Source organism: Callorhinchus milii, unplaced genomic scaffold (genome assembly GCF_018977255.1).
Source record: "Callorhinchus milii isolate IMCB2004 unplaced genomic scaffold, IMCB_Cmil_1.0 Scaffold2, whole genome shotgun sequence".
In the NCBI taxonomy this organism is placed as follows: Eukaryota; Metazoa; Chordata; class Chondrichthyes; order Chimaeriformes; family Callorhinchidae; genus Callorhinchus; species Callorhinchus milii.
This window is the reverse complement of record NW_024704743.1, coordinates 73,169,546-73,192,146: the sequence shown is the minus strand read 5'-3', so window position 1 is coordinate 73,192,146 and position 22,601 is coordinate 73,169,546. Positions and strand designations below refer to the sequence as shown.

Genomic DNA, 22,601 nt, shown 5'->3' with positions numbered 1-22,601 from the left:
TATTCTTGATAATAGAAATAAGGAGTAGGTAACCGTAACAACATAGCCTGACCCTGAGTATTGGGAGCCTATTTGTCCACAGGAAGCATCACAACAAAGCCTAATCCAGTCCTCACCCAACATGCACACGTGCTCATTTTCCCACGAATGGTGTGTGGATAGCGATTGGAAACAGGAACCTCAGTTGAGTTTTTCCTCCTCAGCCCAGTGGTGCACAAGCAAATTGGAATGGCCCAGGTCATACACAAATGAGCCACTAACAGCAAAGATCGAGATTGGAACCTGTGACTTTCTGATCTGTACTGCCCAAGTCCTGCACCTTTACCCACTAGACAATTGGGTGAACTTTAAACTTGGATGGGATTAGAGTGGATAGCTCTGATTTTATGTTTTAATGTGTACAAAAATAAAGATAAAATTGCTTGTATTTACATACTGTATATCATTCACCAATGCTGTGGAAAATGATGCATGTAAAACTGAATGCTTCACAAAACATTACTTGTTGGTTTGAGTAATTAAGAGAAACCTAACACTTCATCTATAACTTTCTTAATAACTGAAAAGTATTATATTTCGCCAAAAAATGTAGTCACTTAACAGAAATGGTATGATTATGAGACATTCTCAGATTTAGACTCTATGTCAAATGCAAGGATTATTATTATTATAATGAACCAATAAGATCCATAAAGCGCGGTGCACCAACACATGACAGAGTATAAAGTTGTACCTGTTGCTCCCACATACGGCAAGCTCTCACTCTCTAATGTTGTGAGCAATGGAACGTATTGAGAGCGATAGTCTCCTCAAGAAAAGAAGGTGAGGCAAATATCTGCATTCAAGGCATTTTTTATGTATCTCCAGCAGCTAGTTATCAAACCAGGTGAGCAGAGACCTGGAAGCATATCAATTGGGAAGTAGGGCAGCAGTGCATTGGCACTATATATCATAGCACTCTGCTTATCACTGTTAGGGTGTTTCAGCAATTCATACTAGGGCTATTTATGCTGTGCATAAACTATTTGAAATGGGCATAGAAACCAAGCTATCTAAATTTGCTGATGACAGCAAACTGGGGGAATTGAAAATAACAAGTAAATGCAGAGGGATCTGGCTAAATTAGTGAGTTATGCTGACAAGTGGCAAATGGAATTTAATGTTGACAAAAGCTCCCCAAGTGGAGGGAATCACAGGCATAAAGCTATTTGCATATTAAACTGCACATTTAGAACATTAACTCATTCGAGTATCTGAAGGAGAATAAACAGTGTGTCTGTAATATAAGTAGGATTAGTTTACAGGACACTTGTACATTGTGAGATTGTCTCAGAAAGTTTATAGCATAGTAGGATCCCATTCAGCCCATCTGTGCTGGTGGTTAGCTCCCCAATGGAGCTGTCCACTTTAATCCTATTCCTCTGCTCTTTCTCCTTGCTCTTTAATATTTTTTTACTCCAAGTACTTATCCGGGAAGTGCACTGGTGTCATACAGCAAAACCAACTTGATTTTCCATAGCGCCCGTCACAGAGGATAACATCTTGGAGCTCTTCACAAGGATGATGTATTATGATGGGCACTAAAGAAATAGTGCTGTGTTTCAGAGCACTACATTTCACATTACATTGGCACTGTGTATCATAGTGCTATCTCAGGCCAGTGCCTTGGCTCTGTTTATCACAGTGTGATCTTGGGTATTGTGCGGGCATTGATTATTGCTACTCAGACCCATGGAGTGAAGAATAAGTGCAGGTTTAGTCTCTCTTCCACTTCGCTCCCTATCAGAACTCCACTGAATGGCAAGATATTGAGTGGAAGCTGCAATGGATAAGCAAATGGAGGAACAGTCATGCCAAGGGGTCCCCAGTGCCTCCTGGCTATTGCTTTGCGGTGGCAGCTGTGTGGGCAGGTTTTCCATCCAGCTCTTGGCACCAAAAGTGGTGAGGCCAAGATAACTCAAGATGGGAGATAATTTACAAGCAAAACAGTTTAATATAAATGTGTATGAAGAAATATACATATACAACATACATACATATATTGTATATAAAATTGCCTCTTGGCAGCACGTCATCAGAATATAATTGTAAATGGAGATCCTCATTTGAATTCTATGACCACAAATAATCCCCCCACCCCCACACACACATACGCACATTCCCAATTGAGTGCCTGTATGAACTAGCAGAGAATAAAATTTTAATGCTGTGTTTGTTATTCGTTGATTGGATAAAAGGAAGATTTGTTCTAATATTGTGCTGAAGCAGTGGTCAATTATAAACAGCTAAATTTGGCTTTGTTCCTATCAACAATTAGTCCAAAACATTTGCAATTCAAAAAGTCTACTTTGATGCAAATTAGTAAACACATTAAATTTGAGGAGAGCAACAGAATAATTAGTATTTATAAAAAATAACAATACAATACAATACCATTTTTAATTAAATAAATATCTACTTAATTGAGGATAAAACACAGACTTTAGCTGAATCCAAATTTGAATTGAAAGCTATATTAAACTTTAGCGACAATAATTGTGTTTAAAACAAATTGTGAGGGTATTAAAAATCTTTTCAATTCAACAACTGGGAAATTGTACAGAAACTCAGAGAGGACACATTTAATGGTTATGTTTACACTTTTCTAGGTTATATTTCCATATATTACCTAAAATAGTGTCAGCAAGGAACTCTGATTGCAGAGAGAGAGTATAAATAATCATTGCATTTGATACAGAGTCTTATCACGTCTTATCACTGTCTACTCCCTCCACTCAGTGCACTCTGGCCTGCTCCAATGTTCCCCACCCTGCCTATCTCATCATTGGTGGACGGACCTTCAGCCTTTCTGCACCCACCCTATACAACAACAACAAGATTCCATTTATAGAGCGCCCTTCAAGTCGGGAGGACGTCCCAAGGCACTGTACAGTTGGATCAGGACCCGAGCAGGGGGGAAATGGTCAGGGTGAGGTGAGGGAAGGGAGGGAGCGAGGAGGGGGTAGAGAGTCGAGAGGGGAGCTGAAGGCACGGTCAAAGAGAAAGGTCTTGAGACCCGCCTTGAAGGAGGAAAGGGAGGAGGCGGCGAAGGAGGAGGGGATAGAGTTCCAGAGCCTCGGGGCTGAGAGGCTGAAGGCCCGGCCACCGATGGTAGGGCGTTTGGGGCGGGGGATGTGGAGCAGATCGGAGCCAGAGGAACGGAGGGTACGGGCAGGTAAGTAGGGGGATAGTAGGTCGGAGAGGTAGGAGGGAGCGAGGCCGTGAATGGACTTGTAGGTGAGGATGAGGATCTTGAATTCGATCCTCTGGGGGATGGGGAGCCAGTGGAGGCGAGCGAGGGTGGGAGTGATGTGGTCCCGAAGCCTGGTGCGGGACAGTACACGAGCTGCAGAGTTCTGAATGACCTGCAGCTTGTGGAGGGAGGTGGCGGGAAGGCCGGCGAAGAGAGAGTTCCCATAGTCCAGCTTTGAGGTGACAAAGGCGTGAACCAGGGTTTCAGCAGCGTGAGGGGTGAGGTAGTGCCGTAGTCTGGCGATGTTCCGGAGGTGGTGGAAGGCGGTGCCAGTTGTGGCGCGGATATGAGGGAGAAAGGACAGCTCAGGGTCGAACAGAACCTCGAGGTTCCTGACTGGCTTTGAGAGGTGGAGAGTGCAGCGCCTGAGGTGCGGAGGCGCTGACATGAGCCAATCAGGAGGGCCTCAGTTTTGCGCACGTTGAGCTGAAGAAAGTTGTCTCTCGTCCAGGACTCAATGTCGGACAGGCAGGCTGTCAGGACATCGGTGGTCATGGAGTTGAGGGTAGAGGAGGAAAGGTAGAGTTGGGTGTCATCCGCATACATGTGGAAGTTAACCCCATGTCTGCGGATGATGTCACCAAGGGGGAGCATATAGAGGGTGAAGAGGAGGGGACCGAGGACAGAGCCCTGAGGGACACCGAACGAGACAGTGCAGGGGGTGGAGGAAAATCATTCGTGGAGACAAAGTGAAGACGGTGGAACTTTATGGAACTTTATCCGCAGTCCCTCTACCTCGCTCCTTCCCTTGCCTCCTTCAAGACCCGTCTCAAGACCCTTCTCTTCGACTGCGCCTTCAGTCACCCTCCTTCCTACCCTCCACCCTCCTTGATCCCAACCCCCAAGCTCGGGTCCAAATCCATGACTGTCCAGCATCTTGGGACGTCCTCCCGTCACGAAAGGCGCCATACAATTGTCATTTGTTGTTGTTGCATTAGAAATTAGAAATATTCCAAGAATCAGATAAATGTCCTAAGTCAATTATTTATTCACCTAAAATAGTGTCAGGGAGGAACTCTGCAGAAGGATGAATGATTCGCATTGTCATCACGTCAAAGTGTACCTCAGTGTACATTTATATTGTCCTATTCTTGAAGAAAGGAAAATATTATAAATGTTTCTTTGCAATGCTGGTAATGCTCCTGTAGTTCTGCTTACGATTTAAAAATACATTCAACAAGTAATACAGTGATAAAACAAAAACAACAACAAAATCACATTTGTATAGTGCCTTTCACGTCGGGAAGACGGCCCAAGGCGCTGGACAGAGTTACAGACCCGAGCTGAGGGTCGGGGTGGGGGAGGGCAGGGGAGGGAAACAGGGAGATCGATAGCACCGTCGAAGAGGAGGGTCTTGAGATGAGTCTTGAAGGTGGCAAGGGAGAGGGCGAGATGGAGGGACTGTGGGATGGAGTTCCAGAGGGTGGGTGCACAGTGGTGGAAGGCCTGCCTGCCAATAGTGGAGCGAAGGAGGCCAGAGCCCGCTTCACATATATGACACGTGAAGTATGTATGATACGTGAAGTATATATGATACGTGAAGTATATATGATACGTGAAGTATCATATATACTTCAAAAGTATGTATGATATTCAGCACACCCTTATATTACAAAAGTATACAAACATCCTATTTGTCAAATACACAGAGCATTGGCTGCTTCGGGAGATCCCTTTACTGGAGGGATTTTTCCGAGGGATCAAAGGCTACCTCAACCACAGAATAATTGATGATAGCCCTTGATTCCCCACAAAATATTTTCACAGGACTCAAGGGAGCTCCGAGTGGAAATATCCTGGAACTGCAATGAGGTAGCTTGCTGGTTTCACCTCAGTATAGTGAACAGATTAATGCGAGAGCCAATTTGCTTTCGCATAATTGTGTACATTGTAGACATGTTCATATGAATTCAAATGTCACTAGAGGGCAAGATGGCATGAGTGTTTTCAATAACCCAAAGTGAGTGGTAATCATCCTTTTTGAGCACGTTGTGGGAGTCTGGTGAGGGGAATGGGGAGGGGGTTAAAGGGCCAGTAGCTGTCTTGTGTGATTGGCAATGTGCCCTCATCTGTTGCTAAACATTCTCTAATTTGTATGTACACCCTGGGGTGACCTATGATAAAGCAATGGCATCCAAATGGTCTTCCGATAATCTGCAGCACAGTATAAAACTTAGTTACTGAACCTCACATCTTTGGGGGGAAGGTTGTTTCCTCCTTGAATGCGATTTGAATGACAACTTCTTCATCCTCCCAATTCCTGCAAAGATGTTGACAGCATGAATGAAGGCAAAGCGTCAATGAAGACATGAATAAATAGTCTCATAAACCGACTGTGAGCTCTACATGCATAGCTATTTATGAGACTGTTCCAAAAAGCAAGAAAACAATTAATTTAATTACTTCAAGAATAGAAATTAAATACGGATGCTGGGATATTATAAATATGATATGCTCAATTTTACAAGGTGGTCATATACTTTAATGAGTACTCCCGTAAAAGTACTATAGCTAATAAAAATTATCAAATACATACCAAAGTGAAAACAGGGAAAGTTTGCTACTAGCTCCCTGGCTGGTAACATAATAGTGTCTCACTGTCATTTTCTTTGCTACAATTGGATATTTAGGCCAATAAGCAGGGAAATTGGAGATTTAAGGATATTGATCAAACACGCAGTTGAAGAGATTGGTTTTAAAGAGGTTTTTGAAAAGCGCTATTCAATAAAGAGAGAAGCTCAAAAAAATCTCATCTTATATCCTATATCTTTTTGATGTTGCCAGAAGCAATGTTGCATGCAGGCTGACACTTCCCTACAAGCTGCCCATTTTGAGTGTCCTTGTTCAGAGTGGGCTTTTTTACACCTGCCTGAAAGTTGCCATTGTTTTGAGCACTGGCACAGGAGTAGTTGAAGGGAAGACAATACTTTCAAGCACCATAAGTCTGCTGCATTCACCTACAAAATAGTGACTACACTTCACAGTAAATCCTGTGAAGCTCTTTTCAACATCTTTCTGATGTGATAGGTACTATACCAAATGCAAGGATATTTATTATTACGATTATTATTGTGTGCAAATAGGGCTGGCTCAGGCTATGCTGTGAGTCTATGCAGACTTCCAGAAGACCTTTGATACTCTGTCCCACAAGAGACAGTCTAATAACCAATGTTCATTGTCTTCCAATAAGTCTTTTGGAAGACCTTCTGAAAGACTTGCACATTTAGAATGCCAACTTGTCAAGGGAGGTTATGTGGTAGGGACAACTAGCAGAACTGGTGGAATCATAGCCTAGGAATAGTGAACACCTTAACAAGAGGCAGGCAGAAAAAACTGGGGGTTGTTCAAATCAGTAAAGTCAATTTGTTATTGAGGGATTTATGCCACCATTTGCTCACTATTGGCAAATGTACTTCATAGAATTACACAGCACAGAAGGAAGCCATTCGGCCCATCGTGTCTGTGCCGGCTCTTTTAAAAGAGCTATCCAAATCAATCCCGCTCCCCCGTGCTCTCCCCATAGCTCTGCAAACTTGTCCTCCCCAAATAATTATCCACAGTCACCCCACTTGATTGTCACTTTTCCAGTAACAATCAGATATATCACCTCTGGATGGATTTCTACAGCATCATTTGGTGTTTAAGTTACCAAGTATGCCGATCAGCTCGCTTTTAACTGACAGCCAGTGTTCATCTGACCGCCAGCATTACTGAAGTTATCAGAAATTCCTGTAGCAATAAAAGCACAGCTCTGCTTTCCTGCAGCCACATTAAGATTATGTCAAACAGGGTCAGTATATTGTCACTTGCCCAAGCGCTTAAACATGTCTGCTACAAAGTTGATGTTTTCAATGGTTTAACAGTTTTATATCCATCTAATGAGAATTTACTGGCAGGCAGTGCAGTTCATTATTGCGCTGTGAGGGCCACAAGGTTCAGACTTAAACCCTAGCCTCGGTTGACATCTGCACTAAAGCTTCAGCTATGCTTGTCAGCTCGCCCATTGTCACAGTACTGAACAGGGACAAGCTGCCTACCAATGGAAGAGAGAGGAGAATTGGTTACCATTTACTATCACAGCATCTTTGCCATCTGGTCACAGAGCACTGGGAAGCTACAGTCAAGCCAAGGTATAATTGTGCGGTTATACTGCTGGCAGTGAAGTTGCTGCGCTCCCAGTAACAAGAGATATGGAGCAGGAAGCAGAGATCTAAATTGTGCTTCTCGATCGACCTTCTATCACATTGGAGCCATAAAAAACAATGTTACAGTTCTGAGCACGGGTAATGTTGTTGGTAATGTTGGCTTGTAATGTTATTTAAAAGATTGCTGAGTTCTTCTACTTTACCCCCTCTCTTTTCTCCACCTCACCCTTACTTAAGGTATATCTCTACAGTTGTGCTTTCAGTCATCTTCCCCCTCCCTCCCCAGGTCTTTTCACCCAGCTCGGATGTCCAGTCAACTGTATGAAGTGCTGTCAGCCAACCTTCTAACGTTGAAGGAATTACTTTTTAATTTCTTAGAAGTAATTTAAAGCAGTCTGTGTCAAAATTCCTGGGCAGTTCAATGCACCACTGAGGAGAAGCAAGCCCAGCCCAGTTCAAACTTGTCATGTTTATACAGGAGCAGACATAAATAGTATTGCTCCTCAAAGCGGGTCCGACACAATTTATACTGAACCCCAAATTAGTACTATACAATAATTTTCTGTCAATGTCACCATGATTCACCACAAAATGTGTAGTATAATTATTGAGTGGGAGGGAGGATACAAGAGAGAATATGACAGATAAAATAACTTAAAACCAAGAGGTTGTGGACCATTCCTATTTTATTTTATTTTATTTTATTTTAGTAGGTGCTACAGTATGGTTCAATGGACTTCCACTACTTGCCGAAATGATCATTCTACATTCTGTGAGCGTAGACACACAAGTTTTCAGCTCTCATAGCATCACAGCTGAGCCCAAATGGTGACTCATTCTGGACAGTGATCAGAGTATATTCTTTTCTCTGCCTCACAATTTCCCCTAAACCAGTGCCCTAATGTTGGTTATTTTTCAACATTATCGAAAAGTTGACAGTCCTATGAGCAGTTCACTTACTCAGAATATTCAATGTAAAAGCTTGCCTTGTCCTTGCAATACTTATACTTCAGTTGGCAGGAAACCATGTGGTGCGAGATTCCTCACTGAGCTCTAAATAAGGTATTGATATCCTACAACTGCAGTTATAATTAAGGGTTTGTGTCAGTTATTCAGAATTTTGCCAACTGATACAGTGGAAGTGGTCTATGAAAGAGCTCAGCATAATCTGTCTCATGAAGAAATCAAGTGTAAGTGAGACAATACTTTTGTGACTGTCTCACATTTTAGCAAATATGTCGATAAACAAAGAAAGCTCTTTCCCAACTACTTACAAAGGTGATAGCATGGCTTCAAATATCTTGGTGTACAGTAGTTAAAGATAAACAGGTTTATTCAGTTTATATATATATGTCTGAGCAAAATTTGAAATACACATCAATGTCTCCACAAATAAATAAAACACCGCAAATAAATCAATCCAGAGAATTCAACACAAAATAATCAGTACAATATGTATTTCTACTTTAGCTGTTGGTTGACATTCTGGTTGGTCTTAAGCCTTTGGTACTGCACATTTATAATGGGGAACGCCTATTAGTGTGCAATAACAACAAAGGCGTGCAACATCACCAATCAGAATTTCAGCCCATTAGATTGGTAAAAAAAAGTTACAATTGTGTAAAAAAAATGCATTTTATGAACCATACCTCAATTTCCATCCTACCCATACCCATTCCATCATGCTTGATGAGAATTGGGATAGGATCAGGTCTCCCTGTTAGATGAAAGAAAACAGCAATAAATCAGCAGGCGATCAACTGGATCATTTCTTTATTTGCTGCCAAATGTCTGATTAGTGACAGAATAAAAAATGTCCACACTGTACAAGTTACTACCATATAAACAGAAATCCTCAGTAAGGTGACTCTTTCCTCCATCCCCTGAAGATAAACAATAGCATTTGCATTTTTATATTGCATGGGATTGCAGACTAGTAACCAAATCAAACTGTTCGAATTGAATAACCGAGGTTTGTTGGCTTTCAAGTTAATAGTTACAAATTTTATATAATATTGAGTTACTCAGACTGGAAACCAAAGCCAAGAGTGCCATTCAAAGGCTGAAACTATAAAGACTAAAATTTAGCTAATGAAGAAACAGGACTATTCCAGTATTCTGTTTTAGAGGTTTCAAGACAAATACTGTTCAAGACACAACAGAATCCATTTTTCAGGCTAGTCTGTAAAATGAAAGAAAACAAAGGAATGAATGGATGACTGACCTGATACAAAAAAATTCACCTTCTCATTTACCTTTCCCTTGTGCTAAACACTTATACATATAATATTATTATACATATGGCAAACAATAGGACACTGATAATAACGATTACTGTTGGAAGAAGAATGGGCAAGGATAGAAGAAACGTTTTTTTACACAGAAAATTGTTAGATCGTGGGATTCATCACCACTAATGGCTGTTGAGATCAAGTTTAAAACAGCATTTAAGAGGGAACTGAGTAAATACATAATGAAAAATATTAAAGGATACAGGGAAATAGCAGGGGAATATGATTAAAACAGATAGCTCCAGTGGCACAGGACTGATAGACTAAAGGCTCTATGCTGTAAATTGTCTGTGATGATAATAATAATAATAATAATAATAATAATCCTTGCATTTGATATAGCGCTTTTCACGTCGGGAGGACGTCCCAAAGCGCTTCACAGAACACACTGTAAAGTGAATTGACTGTATATTTGTGGGCGAACGCGGCAGCCAATTGCGCACAGCAATGTCCCACAAACAGTCGTAGATTGAAAATGACTAATTTATTATTGTTTTTGGTTTAATTTTGATAATTATAATAATTGCATATTTCAGTCAGGATGGAGAGATCACTTCTGTAATCATTAATCTGTTTCTGAATATTTGTTTTCCATTCAGGTTCTTTCAGTTATTTCTTAATTTTTTCTTTGATCTTACTGCCTTGTTTTTCTACCAATATGATCACTGATGCAAATAGTAGGGCATTACCTTTTTCTATGTTCAATTCCTGCCAATTTAATGTATCAGATTTCCACATGGGCTATCTGAATGTTTTTCTTTGCAGCTGTATTCTTAGTTATTTTTGGTATTTGTTGTCTATCTTCAACTGTCATATTTAGCACCTCTTTCCTCTGTTCTCTGAGACTTTATCTCATTTGAAAATACAGTATTCATAAAATATACGCCAGAAACAGTAGACCATATATTGTCATTATGTTCAGCCCTAGCACAATCAAAGTATCGGATTGAACATAACAACATAGAAATATCTTCACTAAACAATTTGTAAACACTTTGACATTGATGTAAAAACCAATTGATACAAACATCAACCAGCAAAAGTGACAACAAAAATAACATCACAATAATCTGAGACTCACAAGTGCATACAGATAGAACACCAGTAACAAACCAAGTATTATCATAAAAAACAACTAGATTGTACACGTAGTATTATTGATGTGGCGATCCCAAGTGATTGCAATGTAAGAAATAAAGAACTAAAGACTAGAAAATATATTGATTTACAAATTGAATACGGATGTATGTGGCAGCATAAAATATAGTTCCTATAATCAACAGTGCAACTGGGACTGTTAATACTACTATTCAGAAATGGATTCACAAAATATCTGGTGAACAAAATATCAAACTCCTGCAAAAAGTAGTTCAAACATACTAAGAAAAGTTACATACATTCATATGTAGCGTGACGGTATTTTTGTTCTGGCTGACGCATCACTGAAAACCACTTAGAAACTACCTCTACAAAGTGATTTAAACTGCAATAACATTATAATAATAATAATAAAAATGATCTTGCATTTGATATAGTGCATTATTGTGTTGTTGAAGCAACTCAAACTGCTTCACATGATTTCCCTGCAAAGTGAAGTGTCTATCGTATCTGAAGACAAACTCTATAAATTGTGAGAAAAAATTGCAAAGCACCAAAGGTGAACAGTCAACAAGCAAGAACTAAGATTTTACCCCAAAGTATACAATTATACTGTTTTGACCGACATCAAGGGTCCAATTTTTTTGTGCAATGTAAAATGTGAAAATTATTTCAACCATTTTTTGCCATTTGAAGGTTTTTGGCAGTTGCTGCTGCGATTAATGTATATAAAAATTTAACCAGCATATAAAAATAGAAAGGCAAGCAATCGCCCATGATGTTTAAATGGAATAGATTTTCGATTTTTTGTGTGAACGATCAATGGAGTACCATCTTTTATGGAAGTATTCACAAAACAATGAAAGGAGGAAGCAGATTAAGTGATAAAATAAATCACACCAAAATACAGCATTTTTCTTTTCAATATCCCCTCCCCTTCCACCTCTCCTTCGGAGATTCTGACTCTTCTTTTCCACTCTCCCTCTATCGAGGCTATAATTCCACAGTTGTCAGTAACACTCCCCTACCTCACCAAGTTCCATAGCTCCGTTGTCAGAAGGCTGTTAACTGCAGGGTACATCACGGCTGAGCCCAATCTTGTCTTCATTGGGGTAAGTATCAGCCTGGCTCAGTTGATAGTACTCTCGACATTGATTCAGAAGGTTGTGGGTTCAAGCCCTATGTCAGGACTTTGAGCTCACAGTCTCGACTGGTACTTCAGTGCAGTGCTGCGGGAGTATTGCATTGTTGGAAGTGTCACCCTTTGGATGCTAAACCAAAGTCCCGTCTATCAGTTTAGGTGGACATTAAAGATCCCATAACACTATTCAAAAGAGATGAGAATTTCTCCCAGTGTCCTGGCCAATAACCCCCCTCCCCAGATAAAATTGATCATTCACCTCATCAATCTTCGTAGGAAATCAGCTGCCTTATTCGCTTACAAAATACACAGTGGATTCACTGTACAGTAAAATCCTCTGAAGTGCTTTGAGACATCTCAGCAATGTGATAAGTGTTATATCAAATGCAAGGATTATTATTATCCATATTATATATACTCATTTTCCACCTGATAACAATCAGCAACAAGATCCTTGGACAGTTTTCCCCTCTATAGCCCAGGATTCTGAGACCAATTGCGATGGCCCTAGAGCCAATACGCAACTGAAATTATAATAATAATAATCCTTGCATTTGATATAAAGCCTTTCACTCTGGGAGGATGTTTCAAAGTGCTTCATGGAGTTTACTGTGATGTGCAATGATTGTGTATTTTATAGGCAAATACAGCAGCCAATTTGAGCAAAGAAATGTCCCACAAATAGTCATGAAGTGAATAATCAATTTTATCTGGGAGATTACTGGCCAGGACACCGAGGAAAAGAAACTCTCTAACGGACAGCACCTCAAACAAGGCAGCAAAACACTAGCAAAGGACTGAAGTGTTAGCTTAGAATGTATGAGTTCAAAGTCCCAATCTGGGACCTGAATCCACACCCTATGACTGAGATTTGACTGGACTATCAAATGAGTCAGGGGGTCTTAAGGTGTCATGCAACTGCCTGGGTACCGAAGTTGGATAGAACCCTGCAGGGGGGAAGATAGACAAAAGTGAGATTGACAAAATAGTTTTTAAGGTAGGTTTTGAAAGCAGGGAAGGAAAAAACAACAACTAGCATTCATATAACACCCTTCCATCAGGGCAGCGTGTCAGAGCACTTAAGAAGCAAAATGAGAGCAGGGGCAGAGTGGCTGAAAGATTGCCCACCATTAGTGGATGAAACAGACCGGGAACATGCACCATGCAAGTGTCTGCTGAGTGAATGGAATGGCCGGGGCAGTAGGGACGCAGACATTCACAGACCGATAAGCAGAGATCCAGCAGAATCAAATGTGAATGTAGATGATAGGGTTGTAAACTTGGTGCAGAAGAGGACACCGTGTCTAGAGGACAGTCAAATGAAATAGTGCAGATAATTGTTCACATTCCATAGCTCAATAGATTCAATGACTGTATTTTCACCCAGGCTGTAAGTCCCAAATTCCTGTGTGGAATACTCATTTGCATCTACAAGTCACACTCAGAACAGGCCTGAATTAAATGCACCTCTGCACCCCCCTACCTCTGACTTCCTCTCTCCTCACAACAGTGCCGTTGCCTTCATTCCACCAGGTCTGGCCTCCTCCTTGTCCCCCGAGTCCTCCGCTCCACCCTCGGCGGCCGTGCCTTCAGCCACTACGCCCCGAGGCTCTGGAACTCCCTTCCTCTCTCTCGCTTCGCCTCGCCCCCTCTCTTCCTATTTTTAGGTCTCGGCTGAAGACCTTTCTCTTCGACCGCGCCTTTGGTCACCTTCCTCCCCCTCCCCCTGGCTCGGCCCCGGGATCCGTTACTGTGAAGCGCTCTGAGACGCCATCCAGCGTGGAGGGCGCTATATAAATCCAAATTGTTGTTGTTGGATAGAAAATCAATGCAGTGAATGTCAGTTTTTGCTATTCTGCAGAACTTGACATTGAAAGAAAATAAGTCGTCAATCCATGCTGATACATGAGGAGGCATTATGTATCAATACTGATAAGTAGAGAACATATTTCCGATGACTGATTCATGGCTACAGACAAGAACTTGCACTTATGTAGCCTTTCACATAGAATAATGTCTCAAATTCCTTTACGGAGACAGTGCAAGATTGGAAAGGTGGAGGATTTGAGGATGTCAACCAAACCCACAGTCAGAGAGAGTTTTTCAGGAGAATTGTGAAAACAGGATGAGAAGGCACAAGGTGACGGTATTTTGGGAGAATTCCAAAGAACGGAGACAGTGACTGAAAGTTTGGCCTCCAATGGGGGAATAGAATCTGGTGAGAATGGGGGGCATGTATGCTGAGTCTAGAGGAGGTTATAACAACAAAGTTCTAACCTACTTTACCACAATAGTTCAGAAAACTGTAGAGTGGAATCAATAGGGCTGTCTAAAAGAGAGATTGCCAGATGCAGTAGAGGTAATAATAATAATAATAATAATAATCCTTGCATTTGATATAGCGCTTTTCACGTCGGGAGGACGTCCCAAAGCGCTTCACAGAACACACTGTAAAGTGAATTGACTGTATATTTGTGGGCGAACGCAGCAGCCAATTGCGCACAGCAATGTCCCACAAACAGTCGTAGATTGAAAATGACCAATTTAGTATTGTTTTGGGTTTTTTGGAGGGATTATTATTAGGAGTGTGGAGTAAGGAAACTTGCCCAAGGTTTCGCCCTCTGCCTGGAATTGAACTCAGGTCTCTCACTTGCAAAGCGAGTGCTCTAACCACTGAGCTACAGGATTCCACGTAATGAGGGGTATGATGAAAAGGAAGAGTATTGGATTGAACAAATTTGCCAAGAATTTGCATTTATAGAGCCTATTACATAGGGTAACATCTCTAATTGTTTTATAGAAACAGTGGCAGAATGGCATCCTCCTGTTCCTGTATTCCCATATCCCTATCATTCTGAATGCATATTAAGTGCTTACATGACCAACAAGCAAGTAGAAGACATCACTGTGTTTTCACGCCAACATCAGGTTTGACGCCTCCACATGAATATTGTAAAAATGTTTGAACCTCACAGGAGAATGAGTGCCAAATCCGACTGAACATTTCAGAATCACATTATAATTCCTGATGCAGAAGAGTAAGAAGTCTCCCTGCTAACCAGTTATTTTACAAGATCAATTGGCTTTGAAAGACTGTCTCAGATAATGTCACACTTATGGGCAAAGTCGATCTAATTTTTAAAATACTTTTACATGATAGTTTTTAGCAGAAAGCCAGGAGGCTAAAACAAAGGGTGATCAAATATTCAATGATCGAATGATCATTATGAGATTTAATTCATAAGGTGCAAATTCACTGCATGTCCAGTTAGATGTCAAATGTAAAGATTAGGTGAGGAATAGCACTGTATTTTAATATCTATGGCTAAACTAATTGGGTGAAAATTGCAAACTGTAATGTCTTAATTATCACATTCCACAATAGGAAAATTCTATCCTATTGATGCCTCAATTCATCGACTGGTTGTAAGTTTGACCACTCTCCCAATTCCATCATACTGGTTACACCTAAAGCAGCTATTAGACTTGCTGGCCCAGCATTGCCAGCCTGGATTGGAGTGACAGCTACTTGATTAAAAATAAAAGAGAGTTAAGGTGGTATCCTGAAATCCAATGCCACAAGTTGCCTACAAATACATGGTCATTTTGTGGTGCAATCAACCCCATGAAGAACTTTGAAATGTTTCCATGGACTGCCCTAGGCAGCCTTGGGTCCAACCACTGCGATAAAAATGTAATAATTCTTGCTTGTGTTTGTGCCTTTCACATTAAGATGATGTTTCTAAGTGCTTTGCCCGATTTTATTATAAAGTGTAGTCACTGTGTATTTTGTGGGTAAATATGGCAGCTAATTTATATAGGTCAACGGCCTACAAACAGCCATGAAAATGAATAGCCAACTTTATTTTTGGATTGTTGGCCAGGACAGTTGGAGAAAGTCCCTTTTGTTTTTGAATAATACCAAGGGATCTTTAACATTCACTTGAAAAGGCAAGCGGGACTTCGGTTTAACGTCTCATCTGAAGGACGGCACTTACGAAGATGCACTGGAATGTCAGCCTAGAAAGTGAGCTCAAAATCCTGACCTGGGTCATAATCGCTGACTCAGAGACAAACGTGCTACCAATTAAGACATGCTGATGCCTTTAATTGTTGGAATTAGGAGGTAGCTCACACCCACATCCAATCTATAAATTAAGGCTTTGACAGGCATTTTTTTCCATAAACTTAATATAACTGGGAATAATTGACACAGACACACTCTTCGCAATTTTCAATCAACCTTCAAGGTGTAGCCACCATAAAATAGGAACACCGCAGTTGATGAATGTGAGCTGGAAAACCGGGAGGACGGGAGTAGTTCTGCTACAGAACAAGTGAAATCTGGGATTTACTCTCTATATGTGATGCTCAGATTTGAGAAAGCTTTCAGTCCAGTCTTTTTATGATGAAATAGAAACTGAGGAGTTCAATAAAATACAAATTACATTTGTATAGAGCCTTTCATGTCGGGAGGACATCCCAAGGCATTGGACATCAGGGATTTGGACCTGAGCTGGGGTCAGGATCGGGGAAAGTGGAGTGCAGGGAGGGTAGGGTGGCGGAAGGCTCGGTCGAAGAGGAGGGTTTGAGAAGTGTCTTGAGAAGTTTAAGAGTTCCATAGGGTGGGGGCAGAAAGCCTGATGTGGAGCAGGCTAGAGCCCGCTGAGCGGAGGGAGCGGACAGGTTGATACTGGGTAAGCAGGTCGCAGAGGTAGGGAGGGGCAAGGCCGTGGAGGGCTTTGAAGGCGAGGATTAGGATTTTGAACTCTATGCTCAGAGATGGGGAGCCAGTGGAGCCAGGCGAGGGTGGGGGTCATTGAGTGCAGGAAAGGACACGAGCTGCAAAGTTCTGGATGATCTGCAGCTTGTGGAGGGAAGAGTTGGGGAGGCTGACAAGCAGGGAGTTGGCATAGTCTCGAGCCTAGATGTGATGAATGTGTGTACGAGGGTTTCGGCAGAGAGGGGTGAGGCAGTGGTGGAGCCGGGCAATGTTGCGGAGCTAGGGGAAAGCAGAGCAGATCATGGCACGGATATGGGGTAGAAAGGATAGTTGAGGGTCAAACAAGATGCCAAGATTCCGGACTGGCTTAGAAAGGTGGAGTGTGCATCCATGGATGGTGATGCTGTCAGTGCCTGAGGTGTGTAGGCGCTGACGGGAGCCAATCAGGAGAGCCTCAGTCTTGCTGACGTTCAATTGAAGAAAGTTAGGACAGCAGTGGTTCTGGAATCGAGGGTGGAGGCAGAGAGATAGAGTTGGGTGTCATCCGCATACATGTGGAAGTTGACCCATGGCTCCCCATCACCGAATGGATCAACTTCAAGATCCTCACACTCGTGTTCAAATCCCTTCACTCTCTGGCATCTCCCTAACTCTCTGACCTCCTCACTCCCCAATCCACCACCTGGCACCTGTGTTCGTCTGGCACTGGCCTCCTGCTCGTCCCTCGCATCCTCCACCCCACCATCGGAGCTTTCGCTTTCAGCAACTACACCCCGAAGCTCTGGAACATTCTCCCTCAATCCCTCCACCTTGCCCCTTCTCTCCTCTTTGCAAGTCCCGCCTGAAAACCTTCCTCTTCGTCCATGCTTACAGCCACCTTCCACCCCAGCCTGGAGTCAGTCTCTGCCACTGCTAAGGGCTCTGAGACGGTACCCGCGTGGAGGGTCCTATATAAGTGCACAGTGTTGTTGTTGTTATTAACCCCAAAAAGCAATCCACCAATCTACTAACAAACAAATTCCTACTTACTGCTAGGTAAACAGGCTTGCGGAGTACGAAAACTCATGTCAAAGGACTGTGAGCTTTGAAACCATAACAGGAGTTATTCCTGAGACTACGTTTGCAGCAAAATTGGGTTCTTATAGTACTTAACCGTTTGTAAACATAAACTGTGTCTTGAGATAGAATTGGCTGTAAATAAATTAGTATTCAATTTATTGTACTGTTTCTGATCTGTTCCAAAATAGACTATAACCTTGATACCAAGGTGCATCTGCCCCAGTTACTGTTACTTCAATCACTGCTGATCAGGAAAAAACTGTTCCAACCATCCTGCACATGTATGACACATATGACGTCATTGCTTTTAAGATTTGTTTTTGGTCGGCCAGATGTCTGACGAATGTGGAAACTCATTATCATCCTTAAGAGTATCCAAACCAGACACCAACACATGGAAATTTCCCTTTGTTTGGAACGAAATGTTCACTCTCTCCCTGGAAGGACACCTGGTTTCTTAATTCTGTATTTGGTGCAGAATTAGGCACAGAAGAATTTGCTGCACAGAGTGTGTATTGGGTGATATTGGAATTTAACCAGTTAAAATTGAACAGCTTGCCATTAAGAGAGCTGTCCGGCAAGCCTCCCACTCTTTGTTCAGCTACGACCATCCTACGCATTAGAGCTTTGGTTTGCAGGGTCAATAGGAGCTGAGTAACAAGAATCCTTGCTCCCATCATCCAAGATTTTTAAATACAAAAGCTGCGGCTATATTGTGAGATACATCTAAATGTTAGTGCCACCACTTGGGAATTGCTCCAGTGCAGGCAGCAGAGGAGGACATATGTGCATTACAAATGCAGATTCAATATAGCTAAGGGCTACTGTTAGCTTTGCTCGGCTCAGTTAGTATCACTCTCACCTCTAGGTGTAAAGATTGTGGGTTCAAGGCCCATGTCAAGACGTGAGCTCATCATCTAGACTGACACTCTGGTGCAATACAGAGCAGAACTGCATTGTCAGAGATGCCATCCTTCCGAAGAGACATTAAACTGAGTTTCTTTCTGTTTGGTCTCAGGTGGATGGTAAAGATCCTACAGCATTTGAATAAATAGAAATTTCTCCTTGCCAATAACAATAACAACTTACATGACAGTAATTACTATAAAGATCTTTTGATGTATGAAGGTGCTAAAAAAAAATCTTTGTTGTGCAAATGCCTTTTTATCTTCCATGTCAAATTTTACAATTGGTATGCGTTCTGACGAAGGATCGTGTACTCGAAATGTTGACTCACTTTCCTTTCTCCATAGATGCTGTCTGACCTGTTGAGTTTTCCCAGCTCACTCTGTTTTTGTTTCAGATTTCCAGCATCTGTAGTATTTTGTGTTTTGTTTACAATCGGCATGTTGCTCAAGTCACATTGAACACAAAGCTTCACATAGTACTTCTGCTATACTGGGTAATTTTATGGTATGAGATGTGCTTTAAACTTACTAAACACTTGTCACTCTGGGGTAGATGATTAACTCTCTTGTGAAACTTGCAAATTTTGAATAGTGGGAATTTTTGTAAACTTGTCCTATGGCCATTGGACTCTTGAAGGGTATGGATCTTATAGCTTTCTTGTAGATAATGGGATTAAAGGATATGGGGATAAGGTGGGTAGGTTGAGTTAGAATAGATCAGCCATGATGGTTTACTGCCTTTTCAAGACTCTTTCATTGTTAAAGCCATAATTTAATGTACTTTTTGCTTTTGCAGCCCATGGGTAAGAACTGTATTGGGTGCTTGAAGCATGTGGTGCTTGATGTCTACAAAACTGAGTACAAGATTGAGTAATACTAACTTGTAGAAACTGTCTGTTTCTGGACTTTTCTTTTTCTCTTTTCCTGCCAGAAATGTATGCTATTTCATTCATTTGTTCACATGAAGGGTTCATTGCGGCACTATATTTGAATAATGGCATCTAACATCTAATTGAACATCTTAAATTAATGCCAATGGTAAATCAAGTTGCAGTAATTGCACCCTTCCCACTTGAATGATAACTATACAACAACAACAAGATTCCATTTATAGAGCGCCTTTCACATCGGGAGAACGTCCCAAGGTGCTGTACAGTTGGGTCAGGACCCGAGCCTTGGGGGGAAATGGTCAGGGTGAGGGGAGGGAAGGGAGGGAGCGAGGAGAGGGTAGAGAGTCGAGAGGGGAGCTGAAGGCACGGTCAAAGAGAAAGGTCTTGAGACCGGCCTTGAAGGAGGAAAGGGAGGAGGCGGCGAAGGCACTGGGGATAGAGTTCCAGAGCCTGGGGCTGAGAGGCTGAAGGCCCGGCCACCGATGGTAGGGCGGTTGGGGCGGGGGATGTGGAGCAGACCGGAGCCAGAGGAATGGAGGGTACAGGCAGGTAAGTAGGGGGATAGTAGGTCAGAGAGGTAGGAGGGTGCAAGGCCGTGAATGGCCTTGTAGGTGAGGATGAGGATATTGAAATCGATCTTCTGGGGGATGGGGAGCCAGTGGAGGCGAGCGAGGGTGGGAGTGATGTGGTTGCGTAGTCTGGTGCGGGACAGTACACGAGCTGCAGAGTTCTGAATGACCTGCAGCTTGTGGAGGGAGGTGCCGGGAAGGCCGGCGAGGAGAGAGTTCCCATAGTCCAGCCTTGAGGTATATAAAGGCGTGGACCAGAGTTTCAGCAGCGTGAGGGGTGAGGTAGTGCCGTAGTCTGGCGACAATAGTTAGTTACCCCCAAGACACTGTCTTCAGGGATTTAACACCCACAGATTGGATTATCAACTAATTTGTTAATAACAATGTATTTCCAATAATGCTTTAAAGCATCTTAATGATGCTTTTCTTAACCACATTCTTCCATCTATTTGTAAGGAATTGATGTGCAGGAGAAATTAATGGATAATGAAGTCATATTGTGTTGGCATCAGCAAGATAATTATATTGGAATTACAATTATCATGCTGTTTGCAAGTTACAGGTACATTATTTTGCTGGAAGAATATTTTTAAGCAATGTGGTAAATTAATACAGACAAAAGGTGCTCTGGACAAAAGGTGCTCATCCTTTGGATGAGATGTTAAACCAAGCTCCTGTTTGCCTGTTCAGGTGGATGTTAAAGATCCTATGGAACTATTTGAAAACAGAAAGAAGGTTCTCCCAGTGTCCCGGTGTGCCGATACACTACCCAGTGTGAAAGGCGGTATATAAATGCACATTGTTGTTGCTGTTGTTGTTGACCATAATGCAAACTGAACAACAATATCACTAGGTGAGTATACCAGTAATCAATAAAATTGCAAGCAAGCATAGAGCATACATACATGTTAAAATACCAGCCAGCTTCAATTAGACCCTGAGCTATGTTAGGTTTGTGACAGCTTTAGTTATATTTTACAACAAAGGAGAGAGAGATTTGAAAAGGAAGAGCAAGGATACAATGTAGTGTGCAGAGCCTAAAAGAATGGTGTCTAATTTTACACAAGCATAGGGTATTGATTGACTTCATTACATTGTACATTTACAAAGAGCACATTGAACTCCGGCCTCGAGAGCTGCCTGACACGAAGATATATTAGAATGCGCAAACTTACCAACTTTGATTTACCATTTCAGGAGTTTTAATATAATAATAACAATAACAATCTTGGCATTTGATTAATGGCTGTAATCCCTTGGATTGACAAGGGTGATGCACTGGAAATACAATTAATTCAGTTTTATCTTCAAAAATTGCTATTGTTAAAATTTCCCTCACTGATTAATATCCAGGATGGAACCAATGTGAAAATAAAATAATAATAATATTAGGAAGTGATGTTTTCCACGAGATCTTGTGCTGATTATTAAAGAGCAGTGACTCCGTATTTTGTAGGCAATAGCTGCAGCCAATTTGCATGCAGCATTGTCCTACAAACAGCCATGAAGTGACTCCCTTTTGAAATAATGATGACTGATAGATTGTTTCCACAATGATCTCCCTTCCTTTTTACAAATATTTGAAGTGACAACATTATCACATTGGCTAGACAGTTCCTGTCTCAAACTAAGCTCCTGCCTTTACTATCCACTTTCATCACATCACACAATTAAGTTAGTGAGCAGGGCACAACATATTTGGGCTGCACCATTTTGTTAGCATCAAGGATTACTATTCATCTTTTATTTGCAATTTTATAACAAGTCTCTCTCATTTTATAACAATGGTCATTGCTAGACAACACCATAATCACAATGCTGACCTTAATGGTTTTTAATGGATGGAATATGTAAAACAGGCCACCACTTCTGCAATATGATGAATTTGCAATCAGACCAAACCCAAGTGGAAAGGGGTGAGTTAAGCAGAAAGATTGGAGAAATGTGAGCTTTAACACCTACATGCAAGACAGTTAAAGAAGGAAGTTTATCAAGGCATTTCAAACATTAAATAATAATTATTGCAATAATTCTAGCGCCATTTGTTTCACAGGATTCACTGTAAAGTGTGAGGTGGTGTAAGATGGGAGTTAGTGTAGAAAGTGGAGGATAAGGGTTAAACCAAGAATTAAAGTTAAAAGGTTGTAAAGCAAACTTGAAATAAAAAACACTACTGATCATAAGGTGAATCAGGGTTCACAATGATAGGCTCCAGATACTGTCATCTGAGGTATAGATGCTCTTCTTGGAGTTTGTCATGTTCGGGAATTATTGGGCTCTATCAATATACCAGCATTGGGCAAATGGGCAGTGTGTTCGACAAGCGTAAATGAGGCGTGACGGTTGCAATAAATGGATGCCTCAATATCTCAGAAACCATAAGCTAAGTGATTATATGTCTTCAAAGTGTCAAGAAATGGAAGATTAAGTGTCCTGATGAACTTTTGGCACTTGGTACCAGGTGTCCCAAGGGGTGTGAAGGAAT

General features: G+C 41.6%; 1 protein-coding gene across 1 annotated transcript in view; it reads right to left on the bottom strand.

The window, feature by feature from the left end:
- LOC103187069 (G patch domain-containing protein 8) overlaps positions 1-22,601 on the bottom strand; it is a 410,351-nt gene that overhangs the window by 314,963 nt on the left and 72,787 nt on the right. The window contains exon 4 of the mRNA XM_042346987.1: positions 9,087-9,154. Within this exon, the coding sequence (XP_042202921.1) occupies positions 9,087-9,154 (68 nt within the window). The remainder of the gene's footprint in view (positions 1-9,086; positions 9,155-22,601) is intronic.